General features: G+C 49.6%; 3 protein-coding genes and 1 pseudogene across 6 annotated transcripts in view; all 4 read right to left on the bottom strand.

Moving 5' to 3' along the window:
• The window catches only part of LOC144158299 (uncharacterized), a 32150-nt gene extending 27388 nt beyond the window's left edge, over window positions 1–4762 (bottom strand). For all 4 annotated transcript variants that reach the window (XM_077689103.1, XM_077689104.1, XM_077689105.1 and 1 more), the window contains exon 1: window positions 4416–4762. The gene's annotated coding sequence lies outside the window, so the exon portion shown is untranslated. The remainder of the gene's footprint in view (window positions 1–4415) is intronic.
• Window positions 1–23269, bottom strand: part of LOC144159764 (uncharacterized) — a 321877-nt gene that overhangs the window by 246757 nt on the left and 51851 nt on the right. The window lies entirely within an intron of this gene.
• On the bottom strand, window positions 13456–17759 carry LOC144158298 (uncharacterized). The gene is made up of 4 exons (XM_077689102.1): window positions 17721–17759; window positions 17603–17660; window positions 16600–16720; window positions 13456–13903 (listed from the first exon to the last, which is right to left on the bottom strand). Exons 2-4 carry the CDS (start codon window positions 17655–17657, stop codon window positions 13456–13458), a joined length of 624 nt encoding a protein of 207 aa, XP_077545228.1. The 5' UTR covers window positions 17658–17660; window positions 17721–17759.
• On the bottom strand, window positions 19408–22190 carry LOC144158297 (uncharacterized; annotated as a pseudogene).

Here is a 23269-nt window from a genome sequence, read left to right as displayed (position 1 = left end):
GTCTTTGTAGTGAACCACTACTCCACGAACCAATAAAGTCAAACTGTCCCCCGCAAGCGACGATTGCTCAGTAGCGACGGACACAGCCCTCCTGGAAGATAATGCCTAAACCTTCGCAGCTGCACATCTACCAGTGGAACTGCAGGTCCCTCAATAGCAAAAAAGCGAAACTAAACCTTCACATCACACCCGAGCCGCCCGACATTATTGCGCTACAAGAAGTGGATACCCCAAAACCCGAGCTTCGCGGCTATTGTTCGTATACACAAGACCCAGGCCATTGAACAGCTGTTCTAGTAGCACAGCATATTACTGCGCAAGAACACCTCATTGCATCAGAAATCGCCCACACCTTTATTGAATTTCTCCCTCCCCGCCCAAATCTCCCAAGTGTCTACATCCTGACAGTGTACAGTCCGCCGCTATCATCCTTGAAGATCGTTGGCCTGCTTATTCATGAAGCAAGCCAAAAGTCGCAGAAAGCCCTCTCATTGTACTAGGGGACTTCTACGCCCCGCATCACTCATGGGGATATCACCAAGCCTCTAAAAAAAGAACAGCCCTCCTCCATGCAGCATAAAATCATTCCCTAACCCTATACAGTGACCTTACCACCCCCACCCGCCTTGGAAACAGTGTCTGTAGAGACACAACACCTGATCTCACCTTCGCCTGGAACGTCCCCCATTTAAGCTGGTCCCTCTGTACGGATACCCTTAGCAGCGATCACTATATAATAAAAATCAAGATGCCCAACCTCCAAACGGCTCGCAAAATCGGAAAAGCCCACATAACAAACTGGGCAGCCTTCCGTAAAGACCCTACATCTCTTCCTCCAATCGAAGAAAACCTTGAAGCCTGAACAGAATCCCTTGAAAGTCTGGTCCAAAAGCACACCAGCACTGTCCCTTTAACCGACAAAAACCCAGTAGCAGACGCCCACCTACAGCATCTTTGGGCAGCCCGCCACAGTCTAGTTAATCGTTATAAGAAAAGGAAGCACAACCGGTCCCTCAAAAAAAAATTGCCGAAATTACTCGACAGGCAGCAACTTATGCCAAGATCCTCCAAAATCAAAATTGGCGTAGCTTTTGCGATAAACTTCAGGGCATGCTCACTACCAAATGAACCTGGCATATTCTCAGGAAGCTCCTAGGCGACAAAGCCCCTCGCAGACTGGGTCAGCAATAAATCCAACGTCTCATTCATAATCACCACCTTCCCCCCCAAGAGCTGCTCGATTCAATTCGCACCCACCTCTTCGGGCACCCAACAACTTACCCACCCCCACCTGAACAGGCCTACACTGGACCCCCAAATGACTCACTTGACGCTCTGTTGACTTCATCCGAACTACAACAAGCACTCGGCAGACTCACACGCAACACGACCCCTGGAAAAGACAAGATAACCAATAAAAATTATCCGCAACCTGGATGACGAGGCCCAAGAGGACTTACTGACACTTTTCAATTATCATTGGAAGCATGGCACTGTACCTCCTCAGTGGCGCCACTCTGACATTACCCTGATCCCCAAACCTCACAAGCCTCTAACAATGACCAACCTCAGCTCAATATCACTGACCTCATGCCTAGGCAAGCTCTTTGAGCATCTAGTACACAACTGCTTGACCACCTACCTGGAAAACCGTGACCTCTTCCCCCACACTAAGCTCAGTTTCCGTAATCACCTTTCCCCTCAAGACGTCCTAATTCAAATCAAGGAGCACATTATCGACCAACTTAGTAAAACCAACCCCAGCTGTGTCCTGGCCCTAGACATTCAGGGAGCTTTTGATAACGTGACACACGAGGCTATTTTGCAAGGCCTTCAAGGACGCCATGTGCGGCCCGGCCACGTACAACTACGTCAAGGCATATCTAACCAACAGAATGGCCTCCATCCATCTCGGTACTCATCAGACACCTACTTTTCCAACACTGGCAAAAGGGACACCCCAGGGCTCTGTCATTTCACCTCTATTGTTCAATGTCGCCCTGTTTCGCGTCCCTAAGCTCCTTGCCGAAATTCCGGATCTACATCATGCATTCTATGCAGATGACCTCACTTTATGGACAAACAAGGGTTCTGCCGGGCACCAGCAAGACAGTTTAGAACAGGCAATTGATACAATGACGTACCTCACCACTCGCGGGCCTACGTGCGCACCTCAAAATCTGCACTTCTTACCCTTGGAGCCCGCACTAGAGGATGCCCCCCACAACCTACTGCGAATCCGGCAGTTTTCATTCAAGGCACCCCTGTACCACAAGTTTCGACACTCCGAATACTGGGTGTACCCTTTCAGGCTGACGGCTCTAGTGCTGCCCTCTTACCACAACTACACTGTACAGTCACACAACTTATTCATCTCATCAAGAGAATTTGCACCCAGCAGCACGGTCTTCGTGAGCCAGATACCTGCCCCCTCATACAAGCCATTCTCATCAGCCGCATCACGTACGGCACCCCATATGTACAGCTAAAGCCTCAAGAACACTCCAAGATTGATGCACTCATCCGTCGGGCGTACAAAATCGGCCTCGGTCTTCCTGCCTTCACACCCACCCAGAAGCAACTGCAGTTAGGAGTGCATAACAGTGTTGCTGAACTTTTGGAAGCACAGGAGTTCAGCAACTCTCCCGCCTGGCCCTGACACATACCAGCAAAACGGTCCTTCAATCTCTGGATCGACCAACCCTCCACCAGCAGAGACACTCCAGCATCTCTCGCAACCTATACGTAGCTTCATCAGAGTAACCCCTATACCACGCGACATGCACCCAGAGTACAACAAGGGCCGCCGTGAAGCTCAGGTCAATTACCTCAGCAGACATTATTCTGGCAAACCAGACACCAGATACACCGACACCGCACACTGCATTTTCACATCTCGTGCCACCCTGGCAGTCACGGATTCTACAGAGCTATACTACCTCGGCCACCTTACCTAACACCACAACCGCACAAGCAGAAGCAATCGCCATAGCCCTGGCAGCCACCACCACTACAAGTACGGGCCACCTCACCATCTTAACAGACTCTCAGCAGGCCTGCCGCGACTACCTCCTTGGCCGCATTCCCTACCAGGCTCTCAAGATACTTCAATCCCTCAAGACTCCCCCAACCATCTAGATAGTGTGGACACCTGGGCATGCCATCCTACCAGGGAATGAGGCGGCATATGCCGCTGCCCGTGAACTCATTTTCTGGGATTACCGTCCAAGGACAGACGACTTGCCATCCGCACCATCCCTCCACCCTCTGCCGCTCAGATACACCGACGTGCTTGGCCACTACCGCATAACACGTTTCCACAACCCCCTCCCCACCCGTCGCTCACTACAGCAGAGGCCCGGACGTGGCGCCGGCTAGTGTCACTAGATAAGGTTGCGCCGGCTACAGACAGGCAGATACTTCAACTGTACCGTACTGTCGCACACCTCCCCTACCACATTCTCCTACTTCTGCCATTCCTGCAACCTCCCCGCCACAACAGCCCATCTTGTATGGTTCTGCCCGCACCATCCCCTGAGCGGTGGGAACGCGCACTGACCAGCCTGCACCCGGAGGACCAGCAACGCCTGATCAACCGGGCCACCCGGACTGCGGAAGCGCGCGGCTTTCTGAACTGAGGACGCCACCCACCTTCTTTTTTTTTGCTCAACAAAACGTTTTGCCTCCTCCTACTTAAGATGGGGAGGTCCCACCAGCATTGGGACTTGCCAGTGTTTGTGTAATCATTTCCGTATCACGTACACGTTCTGAAAATTAAATTTTTTCAGTGAAGACGTGCACACCCTCGCGGGGGTCAGGACGTGCGCTGTCGGTTTGCAATTAGCGGGACTTCAACGGAGATGTCGGCTGAAAAGCTGTCCAGATGGCAGAAGCAGACATTCCAGCCTGGCTGCACATTCCTACTTCAAAGGGATCATGAACATACCGCACGGGTCACAAGTGATTTTCGACGTGCTGCGCAAGTTGCGTACTGTTCAAGCGCGGTTCCTCTTGTAGTGTAGCGTATCCTTGGCGGTTCTGTTTGCCGACACCTTCGTGAGCGCTGAATGGTATTCTGGATGTGAGTGTGGTCATCGAATAACTGCAGCGGCCCGGGTTTCGTGACCACGGGTCGCACTCAAAGTCGCCTGAAATAGGCCTTCCGCGGAAGAGAGTTCCAATCGAATAGGCCGCGTCACTCCGGTGGATACCGGCCGCTGCCGTTTCGTGTCCCTCCGTCTTCTATGAACTTGCCGAGCGGAAAAGACAGCGACAGGAGGACGGCCAGCACCAGGGGACCAGGGGGAGAAGCGCGTACCCGCCCGGTTGACGAAGAACCGCGCACAATACACGCAGCCCGATACGTGAACAGAGGATAGGGACACGGCAAACACGACGGCCGAAGCCAGACAGACCTTTTCTCGAACTCCTCCGGCGGCCAAGCAGCTCTCACGAGATCGCACGGCGTTTTGAAAGGCGCGCAAGACGTTGGTACGCGTGCTAGCACGGGCTACCTTCACCAATTGTGAGTCCTAGCAAGCAACGACGTAATACGATAGTTCAGAATGCGCAGAGTCGCAGACCGTCACAAAAGGTGGTGTGTCCTATTGAACTTCAGTGCGGCTTTTTGTGGGGGCAACAGAGCGCCATCAGCACGGAGTTCTAGAGCGACGTCCGGTGCCTTTAGGGACACAAAAGTGTGAAAGCAAGTTGTCTTATACCGAAATTTGCATTCTTTTCTCACATATACTTCTATGTTGTATTTCTATAGGGAGAGCGTACATAAAAGAGGCCCTTACAATGCCGTTGGACGTCATTATAACACGACGATATGAAACCGTCGGCTGTTATTGCAACATATGCCTGCAGCGCCGCTACTGCCACACTGCGTTCCATCTCCCCACAAAAATGGCAGGAGCGGTTTTTTACGGATCACTAGACCGCCACCGTACGCTGTCAGCGACGCTGTCACCGACGGTGCCTTTGTTACATTTCTCCATCGTTTTCCGATTCGTGTTCGTCGTTGCCACTGCGCATCGTGTTGTTGCGTGCAGTATACTCGCGACGACGCTCGTGGGAAGGCGCAGTTACGAAAAGTAGCTCGCGCGAACGCTGTGTGTGCCTGCAGCCAAGACGCCCGGTGATCTGACGATGCTACTGCTGAATCAACCCGGTGGGTCCCGCTGATGCTTCTGAAAGTGTGCGTCCGTTTTCGCTCGTGTCTGTGTTTTCGACCCCTCGGGGGACGCCTTTTGCCCGCAGTGGTTTCGAGTCGGAGTGTCGACGGGCAGGGAGCTGGCGCTGTTCTCTGCCGCGGTTGTGGGGTGACAACCAAGGAGGTTATATAAAGATTGCTGGAGTGGAGGCCTCCTATGCGCGCCACTGCTAAGGGGTGAAGCCAGTCCGAGCGGGCGGCGGCCATCTTGGCATAGGCAGAAACGTACATAGCCAAGGCGCACACATTCGCGATGAAGCCTCCCTGGCCTCTGTTATTTTTGTAATTCGTAAAAATAAAAGAAAGCATACACATATTATGAAACAGCTTTATTCCAGCTACTACGATGCTGATTAAACAAGGTACGGGTAGTAGCAGGAAAACTTCATTTTGTAATTACACCACCTTAATGACCCCTCAACTTGAGGTTTCAACAGAGTGCCTACTGATTTTTGAAAAGTATAAGCTTAGTTAGCACATTCCTTACTTTTTCTGCCGACATTTTTCGATTCTTTTCCTTGATCATGTGGTGAATTCGAATTTTTATGTACAATTCCACCACATCTTTACACAATTTGTAAATGTGGTTGTCCAAGGCATCACCATCAAGGATGTGTTGATTAAGACTTGAGAACCACTGCTTGTCCGGCAGAAGACCAAGAATTTCCAGAACTAGGTGCCTTGATCTTGAGTGAACAGCCCCCAGTGTTGTGCATTCTGCCTGTAACCGACGCAGACCTTTCTCTGCAGCTGTACAAATCGACACAACGTCATCCGATGGTGAAGTAAGCCCACCTCTATTCTTATGCCTCACCAAAGCAGGCTGTTGTTCGGTTTGAAGGGCCATTACGCACTCTTCACACATGCTTGAGGCACCAAGACTTCTAGCAACAAAGCCAGCAATGTATGGCACCACAGATTGGCTAAATGAAGACAAACTCTCAGGGATGTCCAATCGGTGAGTGTAATCATGGTCTTCGGGCTGCATGATTGAACGCCTTGCCACAGTTGTGTCTGTGTTTTCCGTGCTGAGAACGGTAGCAGACTTGCTGAGGATGGACACAAGGTCTGGTGAACAGTTGCCTGCACTTGATGACGACACTTCTGTGTGCACTAAGAGGCGCTTATACGCAGCAGTGAACTGCGCTGCTGTAGGGTTATTGTTGAAACCACCTCGACCTCGAACACCGCCAAAAAAGGTTTCAGCATGGTCTTGGCTCATTTTATGAGTTAAAATATACGTCATAGAGCCATGGACTACCAAGTGGTCAAAAATATGCTCAATGCTTTGCATGCAAACAATGAATCCAAGGAATCCTGTCTTTTTTGGAGACTCTAGAACAGGCCGACCAGCTGGATCCTTCAGAGCCGTGATGTACCTTCGAGCTTCATCGAAGTGAGACTTCCAGCAATTTTCATTTTGCTTGCGCAGTGGGGCCTTGAACGACTTAGCTAAGGGGTTCCTAGAGTTTAGGATGTCGAAGAGGTGGTCGAAAACTCTGATGAACCTCGCAGTCGCACTAGCACCCCTGAATTGGGGCAGTTTCAGTTCGTGCTCACAAAACACCAAGGCATCAGCAACTGATGCGCTGAGTGCTTGGACGGCAAGTCGCACTTTCATTTTCTGCCTCTCCCATTGGACATGGGCACTCGTCAACTTGTTTCCCAGTCGCAATCCCTCTTCACGCTGAAGGGCGTCTAGTGCCTTTACATATGCCCATTTCACAAATTTCCCATCCTCATCAACCAAGTGACTTACAGTTGCCAGCGAGTTGCGTATTAGCTTTATCATGTGACATGCGTCTAATACAATGTAGACGAGCTTGCACGGATCACTAGGGTTCTTGAAGCTTGTCACGAAGTTCTCACTGCCGAGTTGGAGATCTGCACCAAGACACTTTGCCATGCTGAAATTAGACGCTGCACCATCAAAAGTGAGCGAAACAACTTCCACCCCTATAGATGCCAGCCTGGCAATGCATTGCCTCGTCAGTTCAGCCCTTTCTGAACCTGTGAGCGAATCAATTAGGAAGTAGCCTACAGGCAACTTCAGTCTCATATTCAAACCGACAAGCATATATACACATGCATTCCTTGCCTCCGGAATGCTGTCATCTTGCGTGCCTGTGCCTAAATCGACATAACCAACGACCTTGTTTCCAACAAGCTCGATTTGCTTTCTGATAGCCATGTCATCAACTATTAGGGCACAATGGAGATTGCCAACACTTTTGACAAGCTTCTCGAGAAAGGAGAAGGACTCAACGGTGAACCCTGGCTCCCCATTCACCGACCGGTACCACTCTCGAAGCGTACGAGTTGCTGGCAGAGCTCCATTGAATTTCGATCTAACATATTCGTAAGCAGCCGGTGAATAGAAATGCAGTGTTAGCGCAAATGCACGCAGCTCTGGGGGGTATTTGCCTTTTTGTTGTTCTTGTGCCCTAGATAGTAGCTGCTGAATCTCAGGAGAAAAAGTAGCTTCCAAAACTTCTACCCCCTCCTCGGACAGGAGCTTTTTCTCCTTGAGTTTTTTCATTATTTCTTCGGCCACCTCGTTTCTTCGGCTGAGCCTTCGCTTGTTTTGCTGCAAAATTTTAACTTTCTTCTGAAGGTGAGTCACTTTTTGAGTCGATGCGTGGAGCAATTTCTTGTAGTGCTCTTTAGTTGGTGAAGCCGTGGCACCATCTTCCCCTTCTTGTTCAGCACACACAACTTCAATGCATCCAGTGGCGGGAGGATCCCGAGGAGTTGGTGGAGGGCGCTTCCTTTTCACCTGTAATTAAAAAACCAGTGCATTTAGTACTTCTGCATGCCGAACGAGCCAACTGTAAACACTAATGGAGTATCTACTCAAAACCTCTAGAAAAACATTGTCGCGCAAAATAAGCTGCATACATAAAAGAACACTTAACATGCCCAGCGAGGAATCTTGCTTGCTACGCAATGAATCGAGTTATGTATGAGTTATAATCATTCTGATATCACATGCCACGTTGCTTGTATATGTTCTAACAGCTTTACAGCTGAGTGGAAGGCAGTTAGGTTATTTTGAGGTAGACTGTGAGAGCGTTTGAACCCGCCGCGGTGGCTAAATGGCTAAGGCGTTCTGCTGCTGAGCAAAGGTCGCGGGTTCGATTCCCGGCCGCGGCGGCCGCTTTTCCGACAACGCGCGTGTGTTCGAGATTTTGGCGCATGTTAAAGGTCCCCGTGCTCAAAATCAATCCGGAGCCCTTCACTACGGCGCGCCTCATAACCTGAGTAGTTAATTTCGGCGCGTTAAACCCCACAATCAATCAATCAGAGCATCTGTGTGCGACTTCGCTATCGCGAAGCTTTGTGGCGCGAAATATTACTGCCACCATCGACGTCAAGAATTCATACGAGAGCAACAAACATTACGTTTACGAGTGACGAAAACGCGCACAACGCACATTGCACGAGCCAATTTGAAGCAGAGACATTTAATACCGCTACACTGCGGACTAGGAAATGACTCTTACTGGCTTTTGCAGGTGTTTTGGGAACTCTGGAAACACTGTCGGCAAGCTTCCATGTCGCAGCCGAACTGTTTGTCCTGTTCGGTCGAAGCATTCCGGGGTGAAATGGACGGAACACAACTGGTCTCCGTCTTTCGGCTCCCAGCCCTCTCGACGAACCGCTTGTTTCCACTGGTTTCGCACCTCGGCATTTTTGGGGAATCTGTACAAGAAAAACTAGCTGTGATACCAGAAAACAAAGGACGAAGCGGAAGCAAGGCCCCCAAAATGGGCCCACAACGAGCAGCCGTGGGTGAACACACCATGTATTGTTTTGAACAAACTTCGGTACTTACAGATGAAAAGTTATTCCCGATCCTTTCTTCGCTCTATTCGTACATCCGTAGGCGACGCACGATGACACCATTTCCGCTATTTGCGTCACACTCGCGAACACACGTTTTTCATCTCCGCAGAAGCAAATGCAGCGCCCGCACGAACGAGGCCAGGTGCACGTTGGCCAGGCGTACCGGCGTACCTTCTGCCTTCTGCCTATGGCAAGATGGCGCCGTCGGCGCCGGGTGGCTTCAGCTGGGGAGCGCCCCCGCCACTCCAGCAAATTTATTTAAACCTCCTTGGTGACAACCCCCGATTGCATTCGAACCCATTTCCTTAGGCTTCACATTTCGGCGTATTTTACGCGACACATGGTCATGAAACCTGTTGCAGTTACTATTCCATGCTCTGACATCATTCAGCGTTCGTGAGTGTGGCGGCAGACGTCAGCGCTGAAGTGACGATGGTAGAATGAGATCAGAACCGTGGCTGCATTAACACATCCCACGTACTACGTTTCAAATGAGCATTGTGAATGGCGTCACCCAGTTTTCATCATCCGGAGGCGCGTAACTGTGGGGGAAAGCATTAGGGATGGAAAGAAGGTTGCTGGCGTCTTTGCAGTTCAAGTTCAACCCACGCCTCCATTGAAATCTAGCTAATGAACATAGAGCATATCACTTTCCGTTTGTGCCTCCTTTCTGTTGGAAATCGCGTGATGTGCACTCGCATTTCGATTTGAAGTAACGTGAGTAGCTGAAACCGAATATTGGAAGAGTTGGTACATTTCCCCAAATGAAAGAACCGTGCGAAATCTATGGAACACAAGAGAGAACGAACAGACAGACACAGCACCTGTCTGTCTTCTTCTTTGTGTTTTGTCGTTTCTTACGCTGTTCCTGAAACGAACACGCCGTGGCAGTGGCTGGGCCAAGTTGAAGTGTTTAATGCGATAGTGCGGGTTAATGTAGTGTTGTGCGAGAGGGGTTAAGAGGGAGGGAAGGAGAAGGAGCAGTGGTGATAATGGCAGCTTCGGCTGGTGTCACGTAACAGATACATCATTTCGCTTCCCCTACGGTGAGTAACGGTCTGGCTGTTTGCGTTGCCGGCCCAACCGATGCAATGCCGGAGTGGAGGTGCTCCCGGCGATCTCATTGCTTGTTGGCACTCGCCTCGGTGTTCCTCCTGCTAGGGGTCCGCCGGCAGTTTCCTGGCACCCGGAGTCACTGGCTTCTCCCTGGTCGTGCTCCAACTCCCATGGCTTCACCTGGTCGCTGTGGCGCCGAATGGTTTCCCCCTCCGGACCGTCGGCCTTCACTAGGCAGGCTCTGTCTATCAATGTAATGCTGGCTGGAGGCCACGGCTCGCCTTGCCCAAAGTTCCTCACCCAGACTGGCTTACCGGGCTGCTACACATTGGGGGAGGGACGGTCAACTGGTGAGGGCGAACGGACACTGCGTTGTCCAGCCTGGAGCGAAGATCGTAGCCCATTAGGAGTTGCGCTGGTGTCCGGCCCCCAGCCTGCGGCGTCCTGCGGTGTCTTGCGGTACCTGTGCAGAATCCTCGCCAGGTGGGTTTTCAGTGACCCTTGCACATTCTTCCTCAAAGAATACTTTACAGTATGCACACCCTGCTCTGCGAGCCCATTAGACTGGGGGTGATACAGTGCTGTTCGCAGGTGTACTATGTTATTCAGTTTCATAAAATTGTGAAATTCCCAACTCATAAACTGTGGGCCATTATCGGATACCAGCGTCCGGGGCAACCCGAATGTACTGAACAAGGTGCGCAGAGCCTCTATAGTGGCGTGCGTGGTGGAACTTTACATGGGTATCGCTTCTATCTACTTACTGTGTGAGTCCACCACCATCAGTAGCATGTGACCATCGATTGGCCTCGCAAAATCGATATGCAGCCTCGACCACCACTCATCCGTCTCCGGCCATGCAACCGGGGATTTCTTGGGGGGCATAGTGGCAGCTTGGATGCAACTGGGGTACGACTTAACCATGTGCTCAATGTCATTATCAATCCGGGGGTACCACATCAAGGAGCGCCCTAGCCACTTCATTGAGCAAATTCCTTGATGAGTATCATGCAGCAGACGTAACATCAAGTCAAGGGTTTGACGGACAACCGTCTGGTCGGGAGGGTACATTTGAGAGAGAAAGAGGGGACCGACCAAGTAACGAAAAAGAAAAACTTAAAAGACGTTTCGGCTCCCGCACAGGAGCCTTGTTCACAATGAATTTTATTGCAGAGAAAAACGGCCTTAAGTAGGATTTAAAACATGACGTAGGCAGCGTGCATACATTGGGTGCAAGGTTCCCATGTTGCGATTGAGGGTGTTTGGCGTTGTCTGTATTATTAGCGATTCTAAATTTAATATCTTGCTGCCGAATTCTTCTCTGTAGTGATGATGCGTGCATTTTCCCAGTCTCCTGGCCCGACAGTTCTGCATGTTCAGTGAGGGCATTCGACGTCACTTTTTTCGTCTTCACATCGTAGCAGTGCTGTTTTAGGCGCTTTTGAAAGCAGCCCGTTTCGCCTACGTACACAGCGTTGCAGTTTGCACAAGGGACCTCGTATATTACTCCGGGATATCTTTCTTTAGGAAGCTTATCCTTTACGTGGGTCAGTGTGTGTCGCAGCCTCTTCGATGGCACATGTGCCATGTGCACATCATAGCTGTGCAAAACATGAGCCAATGCCTCGCTTGTGCCAGGGACATAAGGAATTGCAGCCCACTTCTTTTTACCGGCACTGGGCGTTGTCTGCAGAGCCATCCTTTCCACGGAGGAAACAAAGGCGTCGGGGTAGCCGCAGCCCGACAGGTCCTGACGAACTCTCTTAATGTCATTCGCCACGTCTTCTGGCCTTGTGCAAACAGTATGGCTGCGTCGGATCAGAAAGACACCACAGAGTGCTTGCGTGAGGCGGGTTGAACAGATCTGAAGTGGAGATAACGACCGGTGTGGCTGCTCTTCCAGTACACGTCAAATTCGAGGTCGGGTCTGGCGCGTTTGACGAGCACGTCTAAAAACGGCCGTTGTCCATTGATCTCTTCAACAGTGAACTGTATGGCTGCGTTCATGCAGTTGAGGTGCGTTGTAAACTGGGGTGGCACGTCTCTACGAATTATGCAAAAACAGTGATCTACATAACGAAGGAAAATTTTAGGTGCCTTTTTCGTTACTTGGTCAGTGCCCTCTTTCTCTCTCAGACGTAACATCGCTGATCGGGCACTCTTAGGGACGATCACTCGATGGCCCCAGTAGAGAAGACCGTAACTCCCCGTTATCTCAGCCTTCCGGTTGAAGTATGGCATCAAGTGCTGGTCCTCAGGCCCCAAATTTCTTGGCCACCCCTCTTGCACCCATTTTTGCACCTTTGCTAAATCGTCATCGAGCTCCGTGGGAGTGCCGAGTTGCTTCGCAGACATGACATACTCACCGTCCCCGGTTTCTTCATGCATCTCTGGCTGGGAAGTTGCTGACGTGGGGAGCCGGCTGAGGTCGTCTGCTGGAACGTTGTCTTTCCTGGGCTGTTGTGTATGCGCTGAGCAGCAGGGCCCATCGCTGGATTCGCGTAGCAGCCATCACGGGTGCTGGTTTGTCTGGATAAAAAAGTCCCACAAGCGGCTTATGGTCCGTCATCAATGTGAAAGTATTGCCGAGTAAGTATTGTCGGAATTTCGATGCACCAAACAAGTGCCAAGGCTTCACGCTCCAGCTGCAAGTAATTTTTCTCAGCTTCCATCAATAACCGAGAACGGAACCTTATGGGCCGAAGTACCCCGCCCCCAACATCGTGTGCATACCTGCCAGGTTTCCCGAATTATCCGGGAGATTCCCGGATTTGGATGGTTTTGTACGATTGTACGGTCGAAACAAAAATATCCCAAATACACACCCGTGTTTGGCTAAATCTTTCACCGAGTCTAGCCACATTGTGCTGGAGCTACCTGACAACGCAATCACATCCTACACCACTGGACATCGTAATAGCTTATAGAGCATAGTTGGCAATGCGCGCAAGTTGAACTGGTCAGTACCACAGAAACATCGAATGCGAGAGGTAGTTCAGCATTGTAAAATGAAATAGCCCCCAGTTCTGAGCCTCAAGTTCTGGCACAATCCGAGCTTAGTCGCTTTCTTCTGGCGAAGTGTAGCAGAAACGAACATTGTTATGCTCGACAGATTCCCAGGGCTTCTTGAAAAAGGCGGCGTCAGCCGTATCGAAGATTTAGCAGCTGACCAGTGGTGTAGCTCGTTAGTAGTTTGGATGAAACAGTTCAGCTCTTACTCTGTTGTAGCTAAATTGGAAATGCATGTAAATGTAAATTATTCCATTCTGTTACTACTAATTCCATTCTGTTACTACTAGGAACTTTATTTTTTTGTTGCTGCACTCGCTGTAAGAAATTTATTTGCAAACATCATTGTAGCATAGAATTAGTTGTTTTTCAAAGTTGGAATCGGGGAGCTTCCCTCTCTTGATGCCGAATACGTCACGTCCTCTGCTAAAAAGACGTTCAGAGGGTGCACTGGATGGAATCCCCGTAGTCCGCTGTATGAAGATCTTTATCTTGGGGAACTTCGACAGCTCGCTCAGACTTGTTCCTGGATTGTTTACCCACTGTTGCACCTCGGTGGATGAGGGAGAGGCTTGCAGCAGCTGGAAAAATTCGTCTTCATCGCTCCTGTCAATAGCTGCTGGATTTTCACTGGAAGATGCTTCCAGCGCTCGGCACTCTTCCTCGAGAAGGTGAAATGTTGCCGCTCTCCGCTCTTCTGCCATGCAGGAGAGCTTGAACTTGGGATGGACTGCCGCTGCCAGGGCAAGACTGGTATCCTCCAGAACTTGAGAAAACCTGTGTTGACAGAGGTTACAGCAACAATGTACGGTACTGATGTGGAGGTTTAACTTCGAGGTACAAGTATATAAAGAAACGGGCTATCTTTGGTACAGAAGAACTTGTTGTTGGGCGAGTTGGTGCATCTTGGTGAATAAAGACGGGCTTTGCGGGAAAACGACACCACACACAGAACGGACGGGACGAGCACAAACTCAACTATACTTTATTGAACAGATCACACTAGTATAAGGGACCGGGCAGCTGGACGGGTGGCGCCACCACTCGGCGCTCCCCTCGTCAGTGGAATGAGCCGGTGCATTGGACTACACAGCCTCCCGTTGTTTTTGTCGTGTTTGCTTCGGTGCTTTGTATGTTTTGGTGGTTTTGTGAGCAGACATGTGATATGAAACGAAGTCTAAACAGATGTGTTGGGTTCTTAGATGCAGTAATGACTACGTAAACTTGTCGGACGCGTTTAAAGTTGGGTATCGGCTGCAATGGCATGAGCGCTTTTTGCAGCGATCTGCGCTTGGCCCCACCCGTTCTGAGTACGAATAAAACTACTATTATTAGTATTATTTTCATCTTAAATGTGCTCATGGCTACGCAATCGTATTGGATGCTTGTAAAGTTGGGGAAGGGCTACATCGACACGAGCGCTTTTTGCAGCACTCTGCGCCTGGCTACGCACGATCTGAGTAGGAATAAAACTATTAGCAATATTAGAAATAATTTCTACCACTTTAAATTATCTTCACTGGTTTCAATGACTACGGTTTCCACGCCAGCCTTAGCGCTGGGATACCTCGATGCGTGTGCTTTAAATAAAAAGGCACCTTTATACGAGTTGGATTACCGTGTAGCCGTAGAAATGTTGCGGTAGTTTACACTGTCTGTAACCGTGAGCTTTGTACCTTCGGTTTTGGTGAGCGACACTGTGACAGCATGGGAGCCTGAAAGCCGAAGTGGAAGTCCCACGTTTGTGGTGGTCATTTTATCATGAGCCAAAGTTATTCACCAACTCAACAGTCCAAGCTACAAACCATCCCTCCTCCACTTCCCGTTTTACCACCTGCGTAGAATAAAGGCTGGCACCGATAATTTAAAAATGTGGCAGTGTTAGCGTCAGCCGGTGTTTTTAATGCTTAATTATTCTTTACAGAGTACATAAAAAAATCGTGTAATGCCTGGTGAAGACATCAAAAACGCGCGATTAGTTGCCTCAAATATGGGTGCATGAGCCCGAGTCCTCCACCACAGACACATTTCCGACACGCTGGAAAAAGTTTAGATTTGGAGAGGGGGCATGGAAGTTCAAAATTAAACAGCAAAGTCATCTAGCCCTCCGTCTAATGATTGTGATGGTTGAACACAAAGCTTCCTTTGTGCGAAATCCAATGGGAAATGGTCAAAGTCAAAGACGCTGCGATTAAAAGACCAAACTGCGTGCTCGTCAAATTCGACGCTTAACTATTCAAAGTTTAAATCCAGAAGGCAACCAAGGAAACCCATACGATAGAGCTTTGCGATAAACTATCATCGTCGTTAGACGGAGGTGTGCATGATTTTTCAAGCGTAGGTGACAGCTTGTAAACCGACCGCAGCATTCAGTTGTGAAGCTGAGTACAGGTTTCGGGCACCCTCCTGTCTTGCGTCCTTCAGCCACGCAGGAATTGGTTTTTGAAAAACCGTATACCAACTAGCCAGCAACCATTGCAATTCTTGTAAAGCAATGCTTCTCCACGACAAGCAATAACATTCTACTATCATGCGGTATTTATTCTATCAACGATTTCCGATGACTGTAGTAAGAGCATTTCTGTGAAATTAAACACGTTTCTGTCGTAGGTAATGAAGATATGGAAGCGTCGTCCGTCACAATTTCTGTTTTGAGGTAAATATTCGAAGACATCCTCCAACCTTGTCTTTCACTTGTGCACGACGTCGGCGACGTTTCGTCATCAACTGCCAAAGGCCGGCGCCGCAGCATTCCTAGATCGGTCGCACACACCGGCTTTGTGGGAGCATTTAGCGGCAATATACTCCTCGATTCGCGAAACTGCATGCAGGCATGAAAAAATTGCATGAAGCAACGAACTTTCACTTCCAGCTTGGCGCATTGAGCGTCGTCTGCTATTTGTAAATATTGAGTATGGGCGTAAATAACACACATAGCATGCCTCGTAAACGTCACTCCCACACTCAAGATTTACCGATCTGAAAAATGCACGTGGGGTTACGTTCGCTTTGCAAGCCGCACCGCAGAAAAACGACAGAAAGCCATGCACAACTACGCTGCGCTGACTGCCACTGGCATTCCACTGACGAGTGGTTCGCCACGGGCGGCGCTGTTCGCTGAAACGACGGTGGTGCCATACAACGGCCGCCCGGTCCCTATTATCTGATCACACATGCGCATTCCTACAAATAATGCAATCTTTACAGGCAGCTCTAACACAACGCTACAGACACATGTCAAGATACATAATCTCTGTTTTATGAAGAAACACCGATGTGGCACTCACGCATCCTTCTCCCTTCTTTCCTTATATGGTAAGTCTCTAAAACTATCATGCCTTCGTGTCGCTGGACCTGCGCAGAACCTTAACTTCTTTTAACAGCGGTTCACACTCCTCATTCACACTGTTTGGTACGCACGCACGTGCCTCCCTGCGGGATCACGCGATGAGATGGAACAAGATTTCGCTCACCGCTTCGTGACTGGCTCCTGAAGGGCGCTAGCAAGGGGTTTGCAGTACTTTAGTGGCGGGAGGGACCACTGGTAGCACAGCAGGCAGTGAAGCGTTGGCTGTAGGACGCCCATGTACAGTGCTCACGGATTGAAACGCGACACTGCGAGCGCGTGGACTGCGGAACATGCAGCGCCGCCCGTGGACGCCCATGGAAGCTAGGTGTTGCATTGTGGTATACCACGAGGGTGAGAGCGTTTTATCCGTAGGCTTGCTGCTTCCGGTCGCTAATAAGCGGGGCTGTGGTTCGCCGTGGTCACAGAGTTGCGCTGCGAGCCTGGAGCGCGTTTCTGCGGCGGTGGTAGCCGCCCGGCGGTCCGTGAAGCCTATTTCGCGACACCGTCTGTTCGGGCGCTCTTCTTACGCGTGCCCTTCCGATGCGACACAGATAATGTGCATGTAAGGCACAGTTACGCTTATTTGATAAAATGAACGTCTGCACGAAGGAAGAGCAAACTTTATTCCATTATATAAACTAAAAAAAGAGGAGAGCCAACGAAGTATACTAGTGCACTGCACCACACGCGAACGTGCCTGCAATGGCGTCTTTCCTTTTTTTTAGTTGACATCCTGGTGTAAAGTGTGCTGTTCCTTCGCACAGAAGTTTCTTTTATTCAGATGAGCGTGACTGTGCATTACATGAACATTACTGTACCGCATTGAAAGGGCACGCGTAACAAGAGCGCGCACACACGATGTCGCGAAATCGAGTGCGCGCACAGCTGGGCTACTACCATCGTCGCACAAACGCGTTCCAGCACTCCAGGCTCGCAGCGCCCCGCTGTCGCTGCAGGGAACCACAGTCCCGCTCATTGGCAACCGGAAGCAGTAAGCATACGGTCAACACGCTCTCATCCTCGCGGTATACAACAATGCAACATCTAGCTTCCATGGGCGTCCACGGGCTGCGCTGCATGTACCGCAGGCCACGCCCTCGCAGTGTTGCGTTTCAATCCGTGAGCACTGTACCTGTATTGTTCTCCTCGCAAGATGTCCAGCGCCTTCGCCACAGCGTACATCACCTGTAAAAAATAAATACAATAAACGCACTGCTTAATCGTGAAGAGATAATCGAAATATACCTTGCAGTATTTGTCAATGAAGCGGTATTCCTCTTGCTGCAATTGTTTTCTCCAAGCAATTGTTTTCTCCAGCTTGTTTTCTCCAAACAATCTTTAATTTTCCAAAAACCGTCTTTGCCAATTCGCTGTACTTCGCGTTGCTGCAGGCATTTTTGGCATCGACCGAAGCGACGAGGTTCAAAGTATGTGCGGCGCACCTCCTGTGCCATGGCAGGTGGATCTCGTGAGATGAGTTATTCGAACCACTGTCTAGCACCTCTGTGACGCTATTTGCGCGACGTCTTCACCATGTTCCCCTGTTTCTCCAAAGATCCTGCATCATGAAAAGTGGAAATTACGGACAAAAAAGAACTTCACACGAAAACAAGAACTTGTGGTTGAACTTTTGTATTTAGCATGAATACCATCTAATGGGCTAGGTGAATAAATCATATGAAATAAAAGCGCAAACCACTAGGAAACAAATATCGATAACGACAGAGCTAGCACTTAATGACATTTTGAGAAAGCTGTTGGTAACAGCCTAGGAGGGAGTGAACGTTATTATCGATTTAGAAAATCCACCCTTCCGGAAGTATAACGACGATGATGGTTGAACACAAAGCTTTCTGTGGCAGATTCTTTGGTGGTCGTCTGAGTTTTCCAAACCGCTTAAATTATGTCGAAAAAGAGAAATTGGATAGATGCCAGCTTCATAACGTGTCGTACCCAGGTTTAATTCTGGACCCGGGGAGCATTTTTTTCCTTTCATTTCACCCGGTGATTTCGCGTTACAGACGCCATTAGTGCGAACTCTAAAGCTTCGCTTTAAGAGGGACGATAACATCGACGACTACCCTGGCAGACATACATCCGTGGTGCACTTTTAACAGAAACAAATATATTATATAACACAATAATTGGCTTTAAAATGGAAAATATCCTAATAAAACTGAACTCCGAGTCTTAAAAGGATCCTGGGCGACACAATGCGGTATGTGTGTGTGTTGTACATGCCTGCATCGCGTCTCGCCTTATCTAATCTCGGGTCTTTCTCTAAAAAAAACAAAGAAATACCTCTAGAACCTATCTGTATTTTACTTTGGGACTCTACAAAATAATAAAAACGCAGTTTAGGTTTCGCCGTTAATAGTAGTTAGAAAATAAACCTAAGTATGCGAAAATTCAGTACGACCCAAAGTTTCACGTGAAACTTTTTACAGGCAGCGATGTTCGTAAGTCACGATGCATGCGAAACTTAATGGTTTATTGCGATCATAAAGAAGCATTGCTGAAGTCTCGTTTAACGTTTATACTGCAGCCTAATTTAGTTCCTTTTGAGGAGAACCGAAATATTAAAATTTTGAAGCTTCAGTATAGACAATAAGATTAAAACAGGAGCAGACCTGTAACTTACCTGAAGGCTCACAAAGTTTGAACCGTTGTCCGTGATGACGCCGCATGTCTTGTGCATGATCTTGTACTCCACAAGTATACTGCGTGCAGCGCTGTCACGGTGATGTCGTAGGTGTGGCGACCTGGGAGCCATTGGCACACGAGCGCTGCGAATCTTCTTTCGAGAGACTGTTCATCTATAAAGTGAACCGTCACACCCAGAAAGCTTCAATGAAAAATGAGCAAGAAACAGAGAATAAGTAATATTATTACAAAGGCCTAAATCTAGCCACTTAGAAGTAAGAAAGGGGTCTCCAAAAGTTCACAATTGTTGCACAAATTGCGCCGACGAAAATATCCCAGCCGCATTGCCCTGAGGTTTTATTTAGCAATTTTAAAAGTCATTGCTAAATAACTTGGAATCCACCATGCTTAGGTAGGAAGGTGAACAATGCTATGGTATCTTACATTTTCGTTAATGAATAACGTTCAAGCCAGATCTGCGGCGAGTCTTCATTTATTCAGATTCCTATGCGTCTTTTCTTCTTGTTTTTCGACCAAACATAAAAGTGATGTGGCAACACATGACATTTTATGTTTACTCGCCTGTTTACCGTTAAAACAACATATATTGCTTTTTGTTAATCCTTCTTACATATATAGTGGCCAACGAAATATAGTGCATAGTGGTCTGCATAGTGGCCAACGAAATATGTTATAAACGACTTTAATTTTTCAGGCTCTACGGTGTGAAAATCGCGCGAAGAGATACAGTTCTGCTAGTATTTCGCTGGCCTCACCTGTTTGAGGCTGTCCAGCAGTCAGCTGTGCAGCAGACCGTTGATGCTTTCTCCAATGTAGCGATGAGGGACGCTTTGTGCTCTTTGTAGAGGATGTCAATCTGATTGACCAGCGACGTCCTTTTCATTACCGCTGCCTATGCTTGCAGTGCGTTAATCAAACACCGGAACTGTTCATTTTCAACGATTAAAAAACACTGCATATCTGCGACCACGAAGTGCACTATTAACCTGTCTTTGCAACTTTGTGACAGATCCTTAGGTCGACTCGCTGCTGCAAGACGGGACTCCAGTGTGTGCGTCGAGCTTCCTCCCACGTGCCTCTTCTTCTCCCCCGCGGTGGGACCATGCTCGGCTTTCCTCTTCTTTGAGTCGAATTCCTTCAGGGCTGTCGGGTGTTTTTTCTGCGCACAACGAAAGTTTAAATTAAGTACACTCATTTCAACTGGATCTGCATAGTTCAATATTGTCACGGGACGTGGCGGACAATCCCCGTGGCGCCATGGCCCACCACTAAGGATGATGATGACGAAAAAGAGCTGTGTGCGCGGTGCAGCCAGGCCGGGCTTCATTATGGCTTGATGTAAATAGTTCTTCACCATTATGTAAATACGTTTCATCGTTACATAGTCCGTGTCATCTGCCACCACGTAACATTTGGTGGAGCGTGTGGGTTCGTCATCCCCATCCTGGTCCCAGCATCGCATCGCATCGGCATGGACGTTGCCGCTAGGGATAACGAAGCCACGCCGGGCAGCCCCAGCCCAGCCGATCGAGACCACCACACGACAATGTCCCCCACCTCGTGTTCCCAGCCCGAAAGACCCAAGTGACGACCAGCCGAGGTGAGCCGTGCCCAGACAAGCCCAAGATGGATTCCCCCGCCCTTCCGTCCGACGTGGCCTCAGGACCTTTGACGCTTCGTTGCAGCTGAAGACATTGCTGCTGCTGGGCCAGGCATCATCAACACCATCATCGTGATCCGTGGCGGCAAGCGATTCGGCTGCATTTCTCATCGCATGCTCATCTGCATTCATTCGCCAACTTGCATCGGCGTCGACCGGGACGGTCGTCCTCTACCGGCGGGGTGATGTCACGGGACGTGGCGGACAATCCCCGTGGCGCCATGGCCCACCACTAAGGATGATGATGACGAAAAAGAGCTGTGTGCGCGGTGCAGCCAGGCCGGGCTTCATTATGGCTTGATGTAAAAAGTTCTTCTCCATTATGTAAATACAACGTTTCATCGTTACATAGTCCGTGTCGTCTGCCACCACGTAACATTTGGTGGAGCGTGCGGGTTCGTCATCCCCATCCTGGTCCCAGCATCGCATCGCATCGGCATGGACGTTGCGCCAGGGTTAACGAAGCCACGCCGGGCAGCCCCAGCCCAGCCGATCGAGACCACCACACGATGATGTCCCCCACCTCATGTCCCCAGCCCGAAAGACCCAAGTGACGACCAGCCGAGGTGAGCCGTGCCCAGACAAGACCAAGATGGATTCCCCCGCCCCTCCGTCCGTCGTGGCCTCAGGACTTTTGACGCTTCGTTGCAGCTGAAGCCATTGCTGCTGCTGGGCCAGGCATCATCAACACCATCATCGTGATCCGTGGCAGCAAGCGATTCGTCCGCATTTCTCATCGCATGCTCATCCGCATTCATTCGCCAACTTGCATCGGCGGTGACCGGGACGGTCGTCCTCTACCGGCGGGGTGATGTCACGGTACGTGGCGGACAATCCCCGTGGCGCCATGGCCCACCACCAAGGATGATGACGACGAAGAAGAGGTGTGTGCGTGGTGCAGCCAGGCCGGGCTTCATTATGGCTTGATATAAATAGTTCACCATTATGTAAATACAACATTTCATTGTTACATAGTCTGTGTCATCTGCCGCCACGTAACAATATATCAAATCAAATAGACACGCGAAACCTGAATACCAATAAAGATGAAACTTACCTCTAGATGCTTCTGCAGATTTGACGATGACGTCTTGCTAGTAGAGTACTCTTTTTTGCAAATGCAGCACTACACCGTAATGTTTGTGGCTGTCGTATTCAACACCGAAAACTATTCGCGGTAAGAAGGCCAAGGCAACGGTTGCACTTGCTCTGTGTCGACAGACATGGCTGCCAAACGTGTACAAAAAGGACGAATACGGAGACCGAACTTATACTATACCGAGCTGGAGGACAACACAGGCTAAACAATCTTTCAATGTTAACCTAATTTGTTTTCGCCTACAATGCCGTCACTTGACCGCCCCACATAGTAAGAGAGAATGGGAAAAAGGGGGCGGAGATGTCGGATCTACGGAGGGCCCTTGTAGAAAAAGGGAAACGGACATGAGGGTGCATCACTTCTCGAGGTGTTTTTGAAAGATACTCAAAAAAAGTGTTTCGTTAACTTTTTATTTCGTACTTGTGTTCGAAGATGGCGAACAATTTGAGCCATCGCCGAAGCGACGTTTGACCGTGGGCCCTCAGAGTCGTTCTCCCGCCCCAACCCCCAGCCACCCCCGTCCCCGGAATGAGACAAGATATTTTCAAGGGGAATAGAAACTGAATTGAACGCTTTATTGTTTTCTCCTCCTTCCCCTACTCCCCCCTGTCTTTACAAAGGTGGATTTCGCCGTCTCGACCGGGAAACATTGCTCTCACAATCCCAGCCTTCCATGTCGCCGATCCCAGGAACCCCTCCCTTCGTTTGCTTTGAGGTGTAGGCCGAACGAAGCTCACCCAACTATTCCTTGCACCCAACATTCAGAATCAGATGTAGCTACTGTTTTCGTTTTGGCCACAGCCCTCAAAACGAAGTCGCGAGGATTTCCAAGAACATTGTGGCAGTGTGGTCAGACGTCTACCGGCAAGATGCTGGCTGCTGGTGTGAGGGCACTCGAGGGCCACCATCGTTGGGGTCGTCGTATGTGTGGAGGGGCATGAAATTTATTACATTCTCGACCTCGTTCGAGTACTGTTGACAGCTCGATGAAGCCTCTAGACCAGTGGAGGGGTGTGAAATTTATTACTTTCTCGACCTCGTTAGAGTACTGTTGACAGCTCGATGAAGCCTCTAGACCAGGGGTCCTAAACGCGTGGTCCCAAATACGGCCAGGGGTTTCTAAATAGCACAATGATCGCAAACAACTGCGACTTGTGAATCGAACACTCTACAGTGCGCACAGGGCTGGACGAGTGCGAGGCCGCCGAGAAACTCCCCGTGGCGTTTTATGACCCCACAAACGGGGCTGCACGTCGCTAATGAGAACGCGACGCCCTGACCGGAGCTTTCCAGGCTTCCCCGAAAGTGCAAAGGTTTCAGTGCGTTGTGCGGCGTTTGTGGCTGTTTGTTTTCCAGTTCGCCTTTGTGTCG

The sequence above is a fragment of the Haemaphysalis longicornis genome, unplaced genomic scaffold (assembly GCF_048455015.1).
Source record: "Haemaphysalis longicornis isolate Haplotype H1 unplaced genomic scaffold, Haemaphysalis longicornis Haplotype H1 scaffold_10, whole genome shotgun sequence".
Lineage (NCBI taxonomy): Eukaryota > Metazoa > Arthropoda > Arachnida > Ixodida > Ixodidae > Haemaphysalis > Haemaphysalis longicornis.
The sequence above is the reverse complement of the archived record's forward strand: the minus strand, read 5'-3'. Positions and strand labels throughout refer to the sequence as shown.